The sequence below is a fragment of the Nesoenas mayeri genome (assembly GCF_963082525.1).
Source record: "Nesoenas mayeri genome assembly, chromosome: 2".
NCBI classification, from domain to species: domain Eukaryota; kingdom Metazoa; phylum Chordata; class Aves; order Columbiformes; family Columbidae; genus Nesoenas; species Nesoenas mayeri.
This window is the reverse complement of record NC_137543.1, coordinates 127,800,615-127,821,581: the sequence shown is the minus strand read 5'-3', so window position 1 is coordinate 127,821,581 and position 20,967 is coordinate 127,800,615. Positions and strand designations below refer to the sequence as shown.

At 39.2% G+C, this 20,967-nt stretch overlaps 1 protein-coding gene across 1 annotated transcript in view; it reads left to right on the top strand.

The window, feature by feature from the left end:
* Positions 1 to 20,967, top strand: part of CREB5 (cAMP responsive element binding protein 5) — a gene marked incomplete at both ends in the record, with an annotated part of 253,641 nt that overhangs the window by 75,456 nt on the left and 157,218 nt on the right. Inside the window, one exon of the mRNA XM_080339004.1 lies at positions 9,630 to 9,802. Within this exon, the coding sequence (XP_080195130.1) occupies positions 9,630 to 9,802 (173 nt within the window). The remainder of the gene's footprint in view (positions 1 to 9,629; positions 9,803 to 20,967) is intronic.

Genomic DNA, 20,967 nt, shown 5'->3' with positions numbered 1-20,967 from the left:
TCAAAGGCTTGTTTAAAGCAATTCCTGGAGGACTGCTGCCCTCCCAACTCCCAGCTTTCTTTTTCATGATGGATAAAAACAAAACTTCTTACAACAAAGAAAGGAAAGCCAGGTTTTCAACTACTCTCTGACTGGCCTCCAGATCTGGCAGCTGCTTTTGGATGTCTAATTGCTTGTCCTGCAAAAGTTGACATGCACCTACTTTGAGACGGTTCTTTGAGTACCCACTTTGTATGTGTATTCTGTCTGATTTACAGAAATGAAATGATACTGCTGGAAAAAACTCAGAGTAGAGCTTATGAAATGGTTTTTCATTTAATATTTTTAAAGATTCCTGATTTTCTGAATTCATATGTGAGTATCAGATGCAGAGAAACAGTGCAAAAATAGTAGACAAGACACTGGACTTAGAAAAAAGACCACTTCCATTGAGTCCTGATTTTTGGCTACACAAATCACTTTCTTTCTTTCTTTCTTTCTTTCTTCCTTTCTTTCTTTCTTCCTTTCTTTCTTTCTTCCTTTCTTTCTTTCTTCCTTTCTTTCTTTCTTCCTTTCTTTCTTCCTTTCTTTCTTCCACCCTCTTTCCTTGCTTTGTCTCTGGACTCTAAGGCTTGTGGGCAAGTGTAGTCCATCAATGTGTCTATACAGATTTGAGCACAATAAGGCCTTGATTTCCACTGAGACCTCTGGGAATTACACCTAGTAAGTATACTGGCAAATCTCTTTTCTTCCTTTTCAAGTTTCTTACTAGCGCTTCTCCATTTGAAATTCATGGCAAGCCCCCTTGTTTACAGCAATCTAATGGGACCATAATTGGGTCCCCAAGATAACATTATAGAAGTAAGCCAGTTTTTCCTTAGACAAAGTTCTATGGAGAATGTATTTTCTTATAAACATACTTTTTATAAAAGGGTTTGTTGTTTTGTGTTTATTGGTGTTCCATCTGCTCTAGAGAATACATTTGAGAAAAACTAGCTCCAGCATGGCATATAATGTTTCATTAGCAGGCATAACCTTGTTTATTTGCTTTTTAAAATTGTATTTAGAAAAGGAAATCAGTTTGCACCATTGACATGCTGCCAGGTTCCTGTTTATAAATGTCACAATAGGCAACTTGGAAGAAATGAAATAGTCAGTTTATGGCTTTTGCATAAAGTATGACAGAACTGGGTAGAGCCGGGCAGCCAGTTGTGTTTCCCCTGTTTTGCAGCCTCCCAATTAGTGGGATGTAGTGTGGTGTTTGCAGTGCAAAACACCCTGGGTGACCCGAGCTGGGCTGTGCACACGTAGTGTTACTGACTTTTATTTGAACAGAAGCAGCTCTTTGTGCTATGTTGCTTAAATGGCTATCTTGGGCAAGTAATTGTGTATGAAACAAGCATGCCTGAGGAAAATGGGAGATATCTGTAGGAAACTTCAAGACATAAGCATGCAATCTGATGTCATCTTTTCCCATAGAGAAGCTATTTCCTTTCAAACTCTGGTGAGACCAGTCTTCCAAAATTTCCTTCTCCTTTAAAATATATTCATTGCATTTCCCTTATATCACTTTTTTTCCTTTCCTCTAGTAAACGGTTTATCGTGGGTACGTCTGGTATGCACCATGTGTTAGTTACTGTGTGTGTAAAGAAGGCTTCTTATGTCAAAAGTATAGTCTGAGCAGACATGCTGAAAAGGGCACGAGGAGGGTAGTGGGGGAAGAAGGGAGGGAATTGTGGAAGACAAGGGTCATCTTTCAGTATTCATTTCTACTGGTAATTAGAGGGCACCACTGAATGTCTGTAATTAGATCATGTCACAAAAATTAAGATAAAAGACCAAAAATTCTGAACCTCCTGCATTTTGTTCTGAATATCAGAGGAGTCAGAGCATTTCGTTAAACCAGCAGCCAAAGTGGAGGACAGGCAGAGAGGCTTAATGTGCTCCTGGAAGAAGTTCATGTGCCTTTACTCCAGAAGGTGCAAGGGAGAGACCAGAGGAGCTGAATGTGCTGCTGGTACCCAAGGGGCAGAGACCAAGTGGAAAGGCACATCCGAGGGTGGCCCCCAGCGTGAGATCTGTTGTGGGGATTTTGTGCAGGGCTATCACCCTTCAGGCAGCATCCTTAAGAGGATTAATAGTGCTTACACGGGCCCTTTGGACTTTGAGTCATGGTGGTGACTGCTGCAACCTTGAGATGGCTTACACCTGGCTTAGCACTTCACAGGCCTGTCCTCTGTCTTGTGCTGTGCTTCTTAGCAGCACCATCTAGTTTGCTGGCAATTAAGTGACTTGAGGTTTTGTTTGCAGTGTATCTCAGAAAGTCTTTCTGATAACATAATAGCAGTTATTGAAAGAAAACAAGATAAAAAGCAGGATAAAAAGGAAAAAAAAATTTGCAAACTGGTGAGGTGTTTTGTTGTTGTTCTTCTTGTTTGGTTGGTTGGTTTTGCAGGTTTGTTTATGTTTGGTTTGGTTTTTTGTGTGTGCACCTCTTTAGTAGCAGCCAACACGTCTACATTTAAGAATAATAACTTAAAACAAAAAGGAAGTTAACCTGCATATTCCAGCATAGATATTCAGGATAAAATTTTGCAAAGCTCTTGCCAGCCCCAATACACAAGTCTGATCTATTAATTAACAGTAATAGTCCACTAAGGCTCCAAAAGACTGAAGACATTTTTGAAAAAGGACTTGGGCTACTTAAATCCATAGATGCCTTTAGAAATTTTATCTTTATTGTGAAGAAATTCTAGTCACGGTGCTCTGAAGCAGTATTTGAGTGGTGGTTAAACTCTGGTCTGTGAACTGCTGGTGGTCGCAAAGCTGTGGTAAGTCATCTGCAGCTGGTCTGTGGAACCATCTTGCCTTAATTACATGATTTATGATAAGAGCATAGAGTGCTCTGTGAGAAATTCAGAGGGTTGACAGAGGTCTGTGATCCAAAAAATTGGAAACCAGTGGCCAAGACTGATAAGTACAGATTCAAAGCTCTATGATTTTGTTTAGAGCAATGTTTCCCTTCTTTCCCCATCTGCCTATCATTACTTGTCATTTTTTGAGTAAGGAGTTTCATTTTTTCTTTACATTTTTACCCCTAAGGAGATCAGGTTGATAACATTTGACTGAGTGGTGGTGGTGCCTGGGGTTCAAGAAGTCAGATAGAGTCATATTGCTCCTGGTCCTGGAGTCTCCAGCATCGTGTGGACAGCTGGCTGTGTCCATTTAAGGGGGAGATGTTGGACAGGACCTGGAGGCTGGAAAGGGTCCTTCTGCATTCTGGGATATATCAGGCCTGCTGAGGTTTTTATGTGCCATTTTTATCAGGTAGCTGTTAAGTGAGCATTTGCCTTTCTTTGAAATGTTTTGAGGCATAGATCTTTTGGCATCAGTTCTGCGTTTTCATGTGTCAGCCTCGTTCAGTGACTTCATACCTCTCACTAAGTAAGGGAGTTAAATGGATTTTAGCAGTCTGCAACAAGATCTTCCAAGTGCTTTGTCCCTGTGCTTCATGTTACTACACAGCATTTTCCAGCAGGTTTTTTTGGGCTCTTTTTCTTGCCTTAGTGCATCTTCTTGTTCAAGCTATACAGATGCTACAGTTTAAAAGAAAAGTATTTAATTTCAGTCTCCACCAAGTTTATGCTCTCACATCTCTTATATAATGGACTTTTTTTTTCTTTTTTCCTTTTTCTCCTTTTATTTACCTTTCTTTTTTCTTTTTTCCTTTTCATTTTTCCTTTTTCCTTTTTCCTTTTTTCATTTTTCATTTTTCATTTTTCATTTTTCATTTTTCATTTTTCTTTTTTCTTTTTCTCTTTTTTCTTTTTCTTTTTTCTCATTTTCTGTTTTCTCTTTCCTCTTTCCTCTTCCCTCGTCTCTTTTCTCTTTTCCTTTTCCTTTCTTATTTCTCCTTTTCCTTTTCCCATTCCTAATTTCCTTTTCATTTCCCATTTTCCTTTTTCCTTTATTTTTTTCTAATTTAAATCTTTGTAAGAGACACTTTTGCCTGTGATCCTTCAATTGCATTAGTATTCTGATTCATCTTTTATCAGTTTTCTTCTCTAGTTCCTCTGCTATATTGCTGGCATTGTGTGGGCAGCAGCTTAGTTCTGTGCTTACGGCAGTTTAGATGCTGCACAGTAGTAAGAGATGAAAGAGTTGGGATGGGCAGGTGTGAGGGTGTTTTTGTTACACATTGATTTGAATAATGAGAAAATAAATGGATGGTGCTGTTTCTCAGGGGATTTACTAACTTTGGATTTGAGATGATCTTACTCTTTTGTCAGGAGAGGCTTAGTAATTTTGATGGAGATTGTATATGATTAAAATAATTTTGAAGCCTTTATTATTTGCCACATTTAGTCTATTTTTTAAATTACAACAGTGTCTTCCAAGTTTTTAAGTTGTGGTTTTGAGGTTTTTTGGCTTGTGTGGGCAGCACGTGCAATGGAGGAGTGTGTCACTGGTGGCTTCCAATCATGCGTGTGTTATATTACTTCATATTGTTGAGTTATGATCTCCATAATGAGGCAAGATGCTATGGTACACATCTTTAAAAGTGCAAAGGTAGCTGCCATTTAAATGTGTACTTTGGTTGCCCTGAGCACTGTGTGTTTGTAGAGCCTTCTAGAAGACTAGGTTAAAAATACCCGTTTTCTTTCCCCATAAACTGTAAAATGCCTTAAAGTGGGACAAATTAGAATATTTATCCTTGTTAAAACTAATTCAATTTCTCCTAGCTAAAATTAATCGAGAGGCCAGGCTGTAGAAATTCTAAAATATTGCTGTTTATTTGATTTCTATTTCTTTTTTATGTTGATGCTTTTTCTCTTGAGGTATTTGAAAAACATTTAAAGCTACTGCTTGTGAAAACACAGGTAAATGATTTTTTTCAGAAAATGGGAAAAAAAGATATGAAACAGTGCTTTGTCTTTGTTTGGATGGATTGGATTTTTATCTCCTCTTTTCATGTCAACTACCTTCTGACTTTAGAATTTATATAATACTCTGCAAAATATATTTACGTACAATTGGTTATAGGTGACAGCTCTGTTGATCTAAAAACTCACTCAGAACAGTCCTGAATGAGTCTTTAGTTTATATAAAACTTAGATTTGCAGTTTTCATTTAACCTCACAGCTCAAAAAGGGTAGTAGGAAAATATAAGCTGGCTTTTGTTCAGAAACTAGCTCTGATAGCTTAAAACCACAAACAAATTTGGTCTGAAACTCAGAATATAATAATGGATTGTAAAGTACGGGTCCACCTTCTTCATGCTTTGCCTTCAGTAGGTGGTGATGTGTGATACAGGTGGTGCCGTGTGACATGGATGGGTGTTTCTTTGGAAGAACCATGGTTTAGTGGAAATGGTGACTGCCTGGAGCCGTGGGGTGTATTTCGCCCGTGTCTGCGGAGCCGTCATTGCTCTGCTGTGCTTGCCAACAGGGTGTGTGTTCTTGTGGAGTGATGTGTAATCCTCTCCACCAGAACATGGAAGCATGACTTCAAGAAGTTTTTAGCTTTTAGAAAAAAAAGAAGCGTGTTGCCTATCTGAAATTAAATGGTTGCATGTGGGAGAAAAATGCTCAAATGTTTTCTTGAAAGTCTGAAGCTAAAAAGGGGAATACAGTGTAACTGGGGAGAAGTCAAGCTGATGATGATCTATTCCCTTTCCTCTTGCAGCTGGAAAGGTTGAGAATGAGCACGTTGATTTAAAAGCAGTTTGTGGATATGGCTTGTTTTTTCTTTTATTTATTTGAATGTTAAATACTGCTGCAGAGTATAGTATGAACACAGGGGTGAGGGGAGCATTTCTATAAAAGTTCTTCAGTGTTTTTTCTTCAGTGGGAACGACTGGGAACTTTGGTGAAGATGAAACTTAGCCCCAGAGGAAATAAATTTCTCTTAATTTACTGGATCTTAATTAAGATCAATTAAATTAATCTTAAGGACAGGGGATGTCTTTCATGTCTCTAAAACTCCTGGCATGTGCGTGTCCTGTTCCCCATGTAAACATTTTGGCTCAGTTTAATAAAATGAATAATAAGATTATATACCCTCTTCTAATGCTGAAGGACAATTGTGAAGATCTCTCAGAAAACTCTGTGTGTGTGTCATACTCTCTCAGAGTATGGACAGGTTTGGGGAGTGTTAGAAGTAGAGAGAGAGCTCTGTCCCTGTCATGACTCCTGTCAACTCCTTTCCTGAGATGCTGTGCTAGGAGGTTCCAGCACACATAGCAATTAATCTTAACCATTGGCTTAAGAGCTGAAGAGGAATGGAAAGAAGAGTCAAAACGAGATGTTCTTCATGGATCCCTGGTGGGAAAGCAAACAGAATTCCTTAGAAGTAGAGCTGGAAGCAGCCTGGCCAAGTAACAATTCGACTATGAAGTGGAGGTCCTGGTTTCAGCCTATGTTGCTGAATTTGTCCTGTTTCTATAAAGGCCCAAAGTTGATTCTAAAGGAGCTCATTAATATCCTGCCCGGTTCCATTCAGAATCAGGGGCAGAGCTCAACACAGCAAGGCCATTTTGGGAATTATGAAGACTGTCTGCATCACACATGCAACGAGCCTAGTCTTGATGTGCTGGTGTTATAGAGTAATTCTGCATGTCATGATGCATAGGACTAGATCAGATAGGCTCAGTGTCAGATCTATTTTCCTGCCATCTTTCAAAGCATAGGCATTGTCATTTAAGTATGAACTTGCTTGAACTTCTCTGTAAATTCACAAGCATCTCACTGATGTAAATTATCCTGAGATTGCCAAATCCTTTTCTTATGAATGTGAGAGTCATGCTGAGTTTGACATTTTCTTGGGAAATCTTGGGCTTTCTCTTGGCAGTGTAGTATAAAGCTATAGTTCCTGCTCAACAACAGCTCTTGCATTACTGAGGAGAATGGACATCTGGATGCACTGACAGGTTTTCATTCTGTTTTTGCTTTCCACGCATCACATATTCAGCCTGCTTTCTGGAAAGATACAGTTTACTGGAAACGGTTAAAATTTCGTAACAGCGTTACAATTTTATGAATGTAAGCTAGCAATTATTATGTCTTATGTACAAACAAAATTTTTCATATCCATCGTAATTCATACCATTTGTACCATAGGGAGGTCTTGAATTATAGGAGAATCAATCACAGAATGTTAGGGATTGGAAGGGACCTTGAAAGATCATTTAGTCCAATCCCCCCACCAGAGCAGAAATGAAAGAGAAGGAAATGGCAATACTGAATCTAGAAGCAGAGGAATCTGATATTGACTCTTGAATTCTGCCCTGCTGTGTTACAACAAAATCCAGTTAAAATGCGGGCAAGTGCTCTGGGGTATCACTTGTCTAAATCTCATGATGAATTTACATTCTGTCCCTTTTCAGGCCTCGTGGACTCATGACATTATCCACGTTTCCTTTGAAGATCATCCCATGTAGCAGATCAGTGTTCTGTAGCTCTTGGAAATCTGTATACTTCTCTTGTAATTTAATGTTTTCTCTAATAAACATAGAACTGAAAGCAAAGAGGCAAAGCAGAAATATTTGGAAGGATTCAGAAACTGTGGAGGCAGTGTAAAGGAGAAATTAAATGAGGGTGAATTTTGAAAGAAGTCAGTATCACGTATTGAGAGGTTGTAATTGAAACACGTGCATTCAATGTAAAGGAGTTTTAGGAAGTGATAGTTCTGAAAGACTTTCTTGCAGATCAACAGAATATGTGACCTTCTTCTGCAAAATCCTGTAATGTTTAAAAAATTCATTGTGGTTTAGAATCCTGAACTAGATTTGGATATATATATATATATATATATATATATGTATATATATATGTTTTGTTTTGTTTTTAGCAGAGCAGGTTTTCATCAGAGAATGCTAATCCATGGAATAAGTGAACTTTTTATAGGAATGTAGTAGGTGAGGGAGAACTTCTTTTGGAAAATATTCCATATATCTAAGATTATTATCTCTTTTTGCTTGATGATCATGACATACTACTGGACTATGAAAAGTTACTATTCAATTCCTTGATCTGGCTTCCTCTTGCAGTCCATGATACTAAGTGAATATTGGCTGTTCTGCTGCTTGATCTGATTCATACTGTGTAAATTATTTAGTGCAATAGGAACTCAGAGCTGGATCTTCTTCCGAGTTGGTGAGTTGTCCAACCGTGTGTCTGCAGGAAGCACCTCTGCCTCTTTATATGTTTATGAAGACTGGAACAACTCCTATAATGAAAACAAACAAACAAACAAAAAAAGCAACAAACTGAAAAGCAAAAATCAGAGAGATCCTTATGCCCACAGCAGCCTGGGAAATCACCTGAAATATATAAGAATTGGGAGATAGGGGGAATGACAGCTAAGGCCTTTAATGTGGCTACCCTAATTGTTGGTTCCTTTTCCATGAGGAATGACATCTAAGTAGTTAATTCTCATTTTGATTCAGAACACAATCTTTCTTTTATTAATAATTCTGAGATTCAAGGTGTTGTCAGCCTATCTCATCTTCCACATTTCAGCAGAGCTCTGAGTTTCCTTTCTCACCAGCTATATCTATCGTCTTGCATTGTTTTATGTGTTTCCTAGACAAAATTGTCTGAGAAATTGGAATTCTGAATGAAATTCAGCTTTAAATCCCAAGTATTGCAGTGGTCAGGAAGATGCTTTGCATGAGTCTTGGTGTCAGAGTGTATGTGTAAAGGTAGGTTTTTTCTCCCTTTTCCTCAGCCTAGCATGAAGTAACAAGGGAAAGTGTTTTCCTCTTACTGCTAACAATCCACATGTTGCTGCCTGATAGGAAAAATAATGCTCTCAAGGTTACCGTATTTTTCATATATATACACTGTGGGTTATCTCTGGCTTGAGAGTTTTGTTTGTTTTTGAATGTGAGCCAAATCAAACCCTGCGGTTTAGCAGCAATGTCTATTGTGTGTGTAGGGATAATAGGAGAGAAGTTTTATTCCAAGGTTCCTTCCTCAGTACCCTGTTCGCTTGTGGCTTTCTCACTGTGTGGATACGAGTTATCTGTGAACTACTTGTTTGGGTTTTTTTAAGAACTTTTTAAGGGCTCCACCTTACCTGAAGCTGAGGTTATATATGTGCAAATACATTGCTATTATTCTAAGCCTCTGGAATATTATTGCTCTACAAAATATATGGAGGCTAATAGAAAAGGCTGTTTTGTGACAGACCATGTGCTGTTTGTTACTTTGGGACTATAAAACTTGATTTGCTTGTCAGTCTAAGCAGACCTAGTACACAATAAACAAGCCATGCAGTAAGTCAAGGTGCCATGCATTCACCACATAGGTCATTTCCAACCAAAATATACATCATGTTCAGTTAGGAGAATATGTGTTTAAGTATACCCGTTGTAAATCATGAGTCAGAATCACAGAAGAGTGATTAGTCAAGTTGTGGCTATTTTTCCATTTACATTGCCCTGTAAAAGTAAATAGTTATTTTTCATTTCTTTATTGTTGTTGGTTACAACAAGATCTATGGACTTGGGATTTACCAAGCCGTTAACTTTTCTTATTGTTGATAGTTTCAGATTTCTAATTGTACTCCTGTAGAACAGAAAACCAATATAAGACATTTATGTCTTCTTCATTTTTCTCCACCATCCCACATTTCCCTTATTTTCACAGAATATATCCATGCATAACACAGTTGGAGGAGCAATGGCAGGACCTGGATCTCACCAGCTGACAAATACAAGGATGCCAAACCATGACACCAGCGTTGTGATTCAACAAGCCATGCCATCTCCTCAGTCCAGTTCGGTCATCACGCAAGCACCTTCCACAAATCGACAGATTGGGTAAATCCATTTCCGTTTTCTCATTTCTCCAGTTTTCTGGCTCCAGCAGCTGCGTGTAGGACCAGATGTTGTCCTCATGGTTCTTAAGGTTCGGCTGTATGCAGGACCAGATGTTGTCCTTGTGGTTCTTGAGGTTATGGAGCTCACACTTGATCCTGCCATCATGCAGCAAGGACCACCGCAACATGTGTTGCAGTCTGTGGGAAAATGGCCAGGATAATACATTTATCCAGATCTGGCACTTCGGTTCAAAAGAGGCAAAGTGCTGTACTTTCAGGGAAGTCCTGCTTGCTTCTTCCAGTTTTTTGTTTTATCTGCTTACATTCAAAGTTCACATTGTTTCTATAACTGCACTGGGAAGAAAGAGTATTTCTGAAGCTGACCCTTTCACTTCCTTCAACAGGAATTTTGGGTGCTCAGTGGAATTAGGCTGTTTCCTTTGTACTCTGTTTAATTGAGAAATGCTAAAAGACAAAATAGAAAGACCGTCAAGATAAATGGAGCTTGGCACAGCCACGTCTCTGAGTAGTTGCTCAATTTGTGATGATGGATCGATATTTATTCCCATAGATTGAGAATACGGACGCTTATTGTATTGGCTTGAATGCCAATTCTGTGCTCATGTTTGGAGAACTACATGTACAAAAACACACGTGTCTTGTACACTCAGTTACTTTCAGCAAATGTGAGGTCCTTGTAAGTCACAATATCCTGTTTTTAATTATACAGAAAGTACCCAGATGGTTTGAGGGTACATTTTTTTTAGTCACATAACTCTGACAATTTGGGGGGTTCTATGCATGAAAACATACTGATAAAAAGATAAATCAGTGGACTGAGAATGAAGCAGCAGTCTAGATTTGTTGTCTGTCATTTGTAATTTGGTCACATCCATTATATGATAAATGCAAAAGCAGTCTCTGTCCCCAGTCATTGTCTAAATAATTGATAAGCAACTCGCAGTCTTGTCAGAGTAAAACCTAAAAGTGAAATCCTGGTATCGAAAACTGAAAATCCAGTTGTTTTTGAGTTTTCTTTCCATACTCCTGCTGGCTGGGGCGTCCCAGGTGCCATGGTGGCAGGGATGGCCCATGGCACTCACCCCCCTGTAAGAGTTACCCAGCCACACACAGGACATAGATTCCATCCACTGCCCCTGTTTTGTGTTCCTGACAAAGCTTTTCTACTTTCCTTTTTACTACTATTTCAGGATTTGGTTCTTAATATAGAAATCTGATAGTATGGGTAAGGTAAAACATATTTTATAGAAGTGCCTTTGTATATGTTACGTATTGACAAAACACAGTGGTCACTGAGATTTCATGTGCAATATCATTTGCCTGTGAATCCAAGAAAGTTGTCTTATATATGTCCCATTCTATTCAAAGATGGGGATGGGAGAGCAGGAGGGAGGACGAAACAGTTTATTTTTCAGTTTTAGAAAGGAAAATAGATAATGCCATTATTTGGGTTAAGAATGATTGAGGTCCTGTTCAAATTGTGACTTAATAGGTCGAGTGGTTATTATGATCCTAATTAAAAACAAAAAATCCTAACAAACTATTTTAATACTCACTGGTGAAGTGTTTTATATGGCACTGTACTTGGCTCCCAAACAATTGGGTCTGTATAATGAGAAAAAAACCTGCATGTTGTTTTGCAATACCCTGTCAGTCAGGTTTTAGGTTTGTGTTGGTTCAGGGCCACAGTGATTAGAATCTCCAGAGTTGGAGGGGCTGAGGATAAAAAGGCCTATTTCCTAGTCAGTGGTGAGCATCTCGTTTGGGAAACTTTGTCATGACATATCCTAATTCTTCCCTGACTGAATCGCAAAAATGTTTCCTGAGTCCGAGTCTAAAACTATTCTATTGGGAGGCAATTGTCAGCGTTTTAGTCTCTGTGTGAGCTGCTGTCTGAATGAGACTTATGGTGTCACCTCCAGCATATTCTGTTCCCCATTCTTTCCTGTTCCTAGGAGGTTTTGTTTTTTGTTCATGGTGTGTCCTAGGAGATAATTGCTGCATTTTGGACTTCATCTACTTGCCAAAGTGTTGAGCCTTCTTGTTTGTCTTCTCTTCCTTCAGTCTTTTCCCTATGGTGTCTGTTTTATTTATTCAAAGAACATATCTTGTCATTTCCATTTATCTTCATCTTATCCTTCTAAACGTGCTAAGAATTATATCCAAGACTCATTCACAAGAAATACAGACTGGACAATAGTTTTGATATTAGGCAACTGAAGAAAAATCCAGATGGATTCAGAAAATGTTTGAGTTCTGCGAAGTTTGGTCATTTTGGTTTGGCGTTATAAAGTTGAGATGATTCAGCTTTTTAACAAGTCCATGTTCTGAGATGCTCAAATAAGTGGTTTTGAGTTGGGTTCCCCCTGTTTTTGAAAACATCTGAAGCTGCCCCAAAGGGTAGATGAGTCCTTACTGTGGAGAATTGTGCCAGGGAATATGCCTTTTAATGAGCAATAAAACCAGCAGAGAGCAACTGGGTAAAACCCTATTGAGCTAGTTCTTTAAGAGCAGGATCAAGCCCTAAAGGTTATATAGAACCATCTTGTAGCAATATTCTGATTTTTATCACAACCACAAATATTTTAGTGTCAGGCTATGGCCAAGCCACCTGCAAATGTTTGTGATGGCCTTACTCCAATGAAAACAGGGAACAGCAATGAAAGTCTTCATTTAGACCCTGCTCAGAGACTGTGCTCCAGTAACAGAGAATGGGACCCACCTGTGCCCTCACACAGCTTGTTTCATGGTGGGGAGTTGGGGGTGAGTTCACAGCAGCTATCGTACCCGAGGGATGTAATTTTTCCCTACTTTCTTCTCTTTTACTTCCCTTTCCCTCCATCCCTTCCCTCCCTCTCTGATTCTCTCTTTTTTCCTATCCCCTCCTCTGGCTCTGGGGGCTTAAATATAAAACACGTTATTAACACAAGGCATGGGAAAACATGACAGAATGAGCGTTGTTGGGCAAGCCTTACTGGCACAGTGTATATATGCACATTGTTTCAGGTATTAAGCTTCAGCGACTACTGAACAGGCATCCAGCCAGATTAATCAAGAAAAGGGAAGAGCATGAAGGTTAATAGCTTAAAAAATGAGACGGGGTGCAGTCCCACTTTCCTCTCACCATGTACCTGCTTGTGAACAAACAGCAACAAAATCATTACAGCAAATGGGCAGGTTGGTGTAAAGGTCTCAGATAGTATTTATGTGGTGAGGCAGTCTCTAACCTCCTTGCCATCCTTCCTCCTTTCCCCTGCGAGCCTGTAGCATGTGAGAGGAATGCTGTAACTAGTAACTACTTGTGCTGATGAAAAATCAGTTGAGGAACACTTAGCAGTGAAGGATGTCTTTGACTGATTAATAGCACACCATTTGGAGATAAGATACATGGAGGAAAAGCCGTAAGGCGTACGGAGGAAGGGGAGAAAAAATGATACAAGACATACATTTGTCAAAGGTATAGAAAGGCAGATAAGCTGAATCAGCTCAAGATATGGGACTCTGAACCAGGCTGTACAATAGCAGTGTTTGTCCCTTTTTTTTTTTTTTTTAAATAACTCCATTATTTCAGAGACTGAGTATTCAGCAATGTATGTGAAAACTATCAGACAAAATGGTGACAATGCAGAACACTGGTTGTTTTATCTGGGCATGTCTTTTAATGTTGTCTTCGGGCCAGGAAAGGTGTTTGCAGCCTAATGGGTCAGCATTACTGAAGAAAGTAACGTGCTGCTGTTTCTCAAGCTAGTAGCAGACACAACTAGTAATTACTCCAGCTTGAAGCTCACTGGTTCAGCTCTGTAGCTGAAAGGGAACACAGGAGAACCCAGGGTTGTCACAGATCCAGCCAGTTGTTAACACTGTATGAGATGGAGAGGGAGACGTGAATTCAGATTCAGTGAACTCACCAAAGTGGACATAGAGCATTAAGCATGTGATGTAGATTATCTGTTTTCAAAGTGTTGTAGAACATTTTAATCAAGATAAGATGGACTTCTGGCACAGCATCAAAAGGGCAAAATTGCAACCACATTTGATGAAATGCAAGCAGGTAAGAGAAAGCAACAAGAGGGATTTGGAAGATGCCTCTGATGACTTTATGTACTGAAGAATCATGGTACCAGTGGGAGGACAGCCTTTCAGTCCACACATGCAGCATTCGTTTTAACACATTATGCATTTTCTTCTTGTTCCTTTCTCTTTCCTCTTGTGATGCCACAGAACTCATTCTCTGTTTCTGGTTTATCGTCTTTTGCTGAGGTTGAATGGCTTCCAAAGAGAGAGTCATGGAAAATGGAGGGGTCATGAAAATGACATGTAACGGGATTAACAGAGATTCGGTGACACAGTGAAGAACAGACTCATCGTGACTGGCCTTGAGGATTTGGAAAATGAAAGAAACTTCTCAGTTGTAGTCTTAAGCTGAAGGACCTGAGGTGGCAGAAGGACAGGGCTCCTCCCTGCCAAGCACAGGAATTTTACTATAGCAGCAAGCTACTTGAGACTGCAACTGTGGGTTGAGTTCTCAGAGTATCCTGCTGTCGTCCTTTATAGCTTGAGGAAACAGAAAAGACTCCTGTAAAAGATGTTCTTGGGTAGAAATTCTTCTATAATGCAGATAGCTCTGGAAGGCACTCAAAATAGGCTAGTAACTTAGAAAGGTCTTTGTACGTACCAGAGAAAGTATCTCTTTAATCCCCTAGTAAGATGGAGGAGTGTGTGGCATCAAAGAGGCCATGGAATGATGTGCTTTTATGAAATTCAAAGACCAGTTCCCTTTCCAGAAAACCTGGGATAAAAGCCTCTGTTCCAACTCACACATTTGAACCAAAGCACCACGATATATTGTGAGCTAAGAAGAAATGTGCAGTGAGAGATGAAGGATCAAATGATCTCTTGGTTACTTGATGAGGTCCATTCTTGATTGGGAAGGATGTAAGAATATCAGTTAGATCACTGGAAGAGGAAAAGAGAGAGGTGGGAAGAAAGAGCATCTGACAGTGTTGTTCTGTCCACATTTTTGTTTCTGTCTTTGTACTCAAAATTGACCTTTATTCCCTGTTTAATTCTCCTGCTTCTTCTATTTATCCGGAGATGTTTTCTGTAGTCCCTTCTACTACACTGACCTCAGCCAACCTTAACATGGAATCCCATCAAGCCACATGTGTGCAAAAGCCACAAGACTCTGGGAAGCTCAGGTGAATTACTTAGAAAATTGCTACAAGTGAGCCATTCACAGAAATGAGCTGTCTCATAGCTCATGGCTAGTAGACAGGGTGATGTGGGAGAAAACAGAATCTGACAGGTGCATCCTTTCAAGCCATTTCATCCCTTTTAGCTACCCACTGCCCAGGTCCACACGTTGTCCTGCAGACCGAACTGCAAGTGATGTTTGGAAGCTGTGTCTGCTCCCCAGCCTCCCCTGTTGTTGTTTGCAACAACATGTTCAGTAGCTGCTGACTCAATCTCTCCTGACACAGCTGAGTCAGCAAGAAAAAGAACAAATTGCACCAGTCTGTGTGTCAGACACAGCACAAAGGGGTAATTGTTCACAACATCTCATTTCTATCCCCAGCCACAGACTCCCGTGCCTTCTCAAAAACTCTGTCTTGCTATAAGGTGTAGGAAGGGGTTGGAAAGTATTGACATATATCAAGATGACTTTCAGGGGACTGAAAGGAAGATCATTAGCCAGGTAATGAATAGCCTGTCAACCAGGAATGGAGATGGTTTACTCTGTTTCTTATCTGACTTAAAGTCAACGGTTAATCCTGAAAGTTATGTGCTTGTTATACATGTTGGTTTGATTTATTAATGGATGCAGTATCTTATGCCTCGTACTTTTTTCTTGACAGAAGTCCTAAGCTTGTTGAAAATGTTGCTTGTTCACTGCAACAACACACACACACAAAAAAGCATCAGGGATATTGTGTAACTTGCTGGACTCTGACATGGCTTAAGATTGTTGTCTTTTGTTATGAAGAGAAACCAGCCCTTTCCCTCTCCTGATGGTTGTTTCAGATAGGTAGCAAAACCATACTCAAGCCAATTCTTAGATAAGTGGTTTCTAAGAAATGGATCATGATGTTTCCATTCTGGAAAGCTCATCCCACCCAAGAACTGTAGGAAAGCAAGGTCAGAGTAGCGTACTGCACCCATAACCGTATCTGAACAGAAATAGTGAGCTTTCATAGCCATAGGTTGGCTCTCACATCAGAGTAAGTCATAAATAGAATTTAAGTATGATATACAGAACATGGAGAATACAGCATTGATTGCTTAATTTTATTGGTTGGTATCTCTTGTATGCCTCTCGTTTATATATGATACACAATGTATAAATCTTCTTTAAAGGTGTCATCAAAATTTATCATCAGAGCTTCTGATTTATATGACTCTCTGAACTAAAACAGATGTAAAATCATTTTCGGATGGAAGAGGAACTCAGAGTTGCAGTGGGTTTGATTCAACAGATCAAGTTTTCCTAGACCAGAAATGATCATTAGAGCTCTGCACAGCTGAATCACGTAGCTCTGCTCTTCATCATAGGTTTGCACTTAACATGCCCTGATGCATGATTCCAGTATGTGTTTTATCCAAGTGTCAGCCTGTTTGACAGGTAACTAAGCCACAGTAAAACACTAACTCAAACAATATAGACTTTGTTTGGTGTAAGGCTTTTAAAATTTTGGTTTTTTTCTTTTTATTTAAGAGAGTAATTTGCAGGTTCCAGGGAAAAAGCAAGCTTAGGGATGCTGCCTTACACCATCTCAGTTCAGAGAAGGGCTTAAATATTTGCTGAGGGTGGCACAATGGCTGTAACGAGTAAAAAGTGAAGAGCTTCATGTGCAAAGAACCTCAATAAAAATTAAGTTGCTTACTAAGAAATCATGTTTGTATCTATTTCGATAAGGCAATTGGCATTGACATGGTGAAAAGAAACCACTTGATTTTACATGGTTTGGCTTGCCAGTGTATTTTTTGAACCCTTTCGAAGGGATGTAAAAATGTACTATAAGTTAGTAAACTACTATAAGGTTTGTTCTTTTTTTTCTTTAAGCTGGTACCTGGCTGAAAACCAATGACAGTAGCTCAGAGAAAAATGCCTAGGAGAAAACACAGACTATGCGTAAATTGTGTGGATTGTATTTTGACACCTGTAAAAGTAGGACTCCCTATTAATTGATGCGTTGAGTTTTAGAAATCAGTGGTACATTATGGTCCCATGCAAGGCATCTATATGGTTTTGTTTATGCTTATGGACAGGCCAAATACTCATTTAATAAAACCCAAACCACACAAACAAAAAACCCCAAACCAAACAAAATCCCAATGTAATTTCAATCAAAAGCACAGATAAATCTGACAACATCACTAAAATGATTTATTTTAAACAAATGAAATTATGCTTGATTTAGAGTGAAAAAATAAACAAATCTGTCATTTTGGAGATCTTCTACCAAAATTCCACACGGTAAATAATAATTTTAAGTTCTCTTAACAATGTTTAGTAACAAATTGCAAGGATCTGGTGACCAGACAGAACCTGAAGGTATATTGAGTTTATTTTGAGGAGTGCAGGAAGAATGTTTCTTGGAAGAAGGAACAAATTAGAGAGTGTGTTTTAGAAACATTTGCTGCTATGAGCATCTGTATTCTGCCAACAGAGACCTTCATTCTGAGCTCACATAAATGAAGTGGAATTTTGCCAGTAAAAGAAGGGGTTGTGTTACTCCAGTTGTAGGATCCAGGTCCTAATTGGTTTATGAAATGAAGGGGGCAATCTTTGAGCTATTACCAGCTTCCTCTGCTGCAAGTGAAGTGAATCACAGCTGTTCTGACAGGGGCCATAAAAACTTGGTGAGGTAATAAAATGTTTTCAGTGGACAATTCTCCAAATGAGTGAAATCCAAACCCGTAGCTTATTTGACAGTCTTTAGAGAACTGTTTGTATGTCCTGGGGAATTCTGATTTACATTATATTACTTTTATCTAGCTCTTTAACCAGCGCATCCAGGCTGACCAATGCTGTAAATGCAAGGGCTCAAAGTAACATTCTTACTTCTTTTTAACCCTACAAATACAGTGTGTACATATCAAACATTTGACATAAGAAAAAAGTGGTGCCTGTTGTTCATTTTCTACCATTTCTTGCTTGTGTCCTAATACTTTCCTGTCCCCTTCATCTCTTGCTCTTTTGTTTTGAGAGATTTAAAAAAATGGCATGGTTAGCATCAAGTAGTCCTAGACAGAAATTCCTCCGGTGCTTCCAATCCCAGGATTTCTTCAATGAAAATAGTAGCTTTTGGCCTTTGTAAGTTTTCTTCAAGCAACTTAAAACTTTCTAGACATGGTTAGAAGTCAGATATATTAATCCTGACTTCCTAGCAAAGCAGTTGTTCTGAATAATTTGTTCAGTTCATGGTGTTTTTGAGAGTGTTATGTACATCTAATGTTCCCTAAAGATCCCTAGCATGGGTTCAAGTACAACCTGACATTTTCGATACTGTATATGTTGAGGAAGTCACAATTTTCTGTGAAGACTGTTCAGTGTTTGTTTAGCATTCTATTCTTCTTGTCTGTGTTCCTGGCATTAAGCATTTTTGTTTAGGGCCTTGATGTCTTTAAATATATCTTTTTCACACAGAATCACAGAATCACAGAATGTTAGGGATCGGAAGGGACCTCGAAAGATCATCTAGTTCAATCGCCCTGCTAGAGCAGGAACACCTAGATGAGGTTGCACAGCAATGTGTCCAGGTGGGTTTTGAATGTCTCCAGATAAGGAGACTCCACAACCTCCCTGGGCAGCTCGTTCAAGTGTTCTGTCACCCTCACCATGAAGAAGTTTCTTCTCAACTTCTTCATTTCTCCCTTTACAGAATTGTCTGTGATTTCCCAATCAAAGCCAGGATGACCCCACCTTTGAAAGTAAGATGACTTAAAAAAGACACAAAAAAGAGAACATAATGAAAAGTTTCTTAAAGAGTAATGAATTGGGTTTCCAGGTTGTTTAAATCTCAGCTGACTGGGCATGAACGTCAAACTGCTTTGAGCATCCATTTTCACACCTGTAGCTGGGCATTTATACAACATATCATCAAACTTTTCCCTTTGTATTAGTCCTTTTATAGTGGATGTTGCTTGTCATATCTTGTATAGGCTACTGCTTCTGGTGTCAAGAGAGTGACCATGGCCATGAACTTCAGGTGAAAGGTGCTGTCTGGGCAGCCTCTGATCTTAAAGGGGTGCAACTAGGAAGCAAATGCTAGCTTATAAGAAAAGGAAGGCTATAGCTGTACATATAGCCTTCCTTCTCTTGACAACTGGCTTCTCATACTGCATGTCCCTGGCCTATAACATGCAGTAGGGTTGTCCCATCTATGGCATAGGAAGCTTCTCAAGAGATGCACAGAGCTGAAAGGTAATGCTCTCCTGGAGCATTTGGGCAGAGTTGTGTGCAGGAAGCTTCCCTGACATACTCAGGGGTAAAGCAAGTATTGCTTTGGCAAGTACTTGCTTGGCAAGTATTTTTGTACTGTTACTGGAAACTGCCTCTGGAGAGGTGAACTGCTGACTTAATGTGCCGAAGGAATCTCTCTTTGGACGTGCTGGACTTCATTAATGCATTATTGCTGTGAGTTGTTGATGTAACTTTTTGGGGCAGGACATGAAAGTACGCAAAAGGCAGCAATAGTTTTTAGATATTCCATCAAACAAGAAGGTCTGTCAAACTCAACAGGCAACTGTTAATAGATGGGTTATCTTGGCTGAAATACGGCTACATTTGAAGAAATGAACTGGAACTGGTAAACAAAAGAGGACAAATTTGCACTAATTTCCTATTTTTATTTCAATTTGTCCCTGTTTTGAGTGTTTTCATTTGTTTTGAAGTTACATTAAGCCCATAGTGAAGATACATGGTCAATGGATTATAAAATCAAAGCTGGTTAATATGTACACCAAATGGAAGAGCTGTGTGGAAAACTTTCTCTCCTTACAATTAATTTCTTTTTTAGCCTGTTTTAATTTCTTCTTTCTCTGCAATCCCTTTCAGGCCTGCTTTGGAAACAGACTTAGAGTGTCCTTAAATTGTTTCTTATCTGTGGAGAAATAAAATAGGAAGCAGAATAATATTTCTACTGTGAAGTAGCAAAGAAAGCTGGAAGAAAGCAACTAGTGAGTTCCCTTTATGCCATACTAAATGGATGTGGAGAAATATATGGATTCTGGGCTCCACAACAGGGGAGAAAATCCATACTTGCTTCCAAATTTTCCCCTGGCCTCTATATAGTTCTATTGTTCCAATAAAAAAATTGTGACTCAAAGGATTTATTCAAAATCTATATAAAACATAATAGGCAATGTTCATTCCAGAAGTCATCAAGTGAAACTGTATTTCTCTGTGGGGAAAGTTGGGGTCCCTTCCAGTCTGGTCTTTTTCTGTACACAGCCTAGTAGCATGGAGCTTTTTGTTGCATGTTAGTGCAACATCAAGGGTTGTGGGGCCCTAAGTCCTATAAAGCAAATGCTAGAAAGAATATTGGACACAAGCAGAACCCATAAATGCAGAGGGAAGCAAAACCCCATGTATACATAAAAACAGAGTTTGAGAACAAAAGCAAAAAGCACATTTCAAACCTCAAAGGAAAAAAAAACCCCAAAACACAACAGTTTTTGTTTTGGAGGGAACGTCCTTGTCCTTGGAAATGTTCAGTATTCCTTATGACCAAGTTGGGAAGCTGTAGGATGTGTCCTTGAAGATGGTGTAAGTGACTTCAAGCCAAAAAACCTATTCCATGTTGACAATAAAACCCACCACTGAGGGATACATTTCTTTCTTACTCCTCCTGGTTGCCTATTGTATGATCAGGAAAATAGAGACAGCCCTGCCATGTTTACAGGCCATGCCTTGTTATTTGTATGATGGACAGAGAGCTAAAAACTGTATTGCCAGCACTACTTATTGGAAAAACCTGGAACTAATTAAGGGATCTCATTTGTTAGTGCTCATGTGTTCACCGGTGGAAATTACTTGGAAGAACAGTTCTACCAGTAAAGAACAGTGCTCTGTAACAGAACTGTACATAAATGACAAAGGCAACAACAGCTTTAGGGGAATAGGATGAAAAATATTAACCTAAA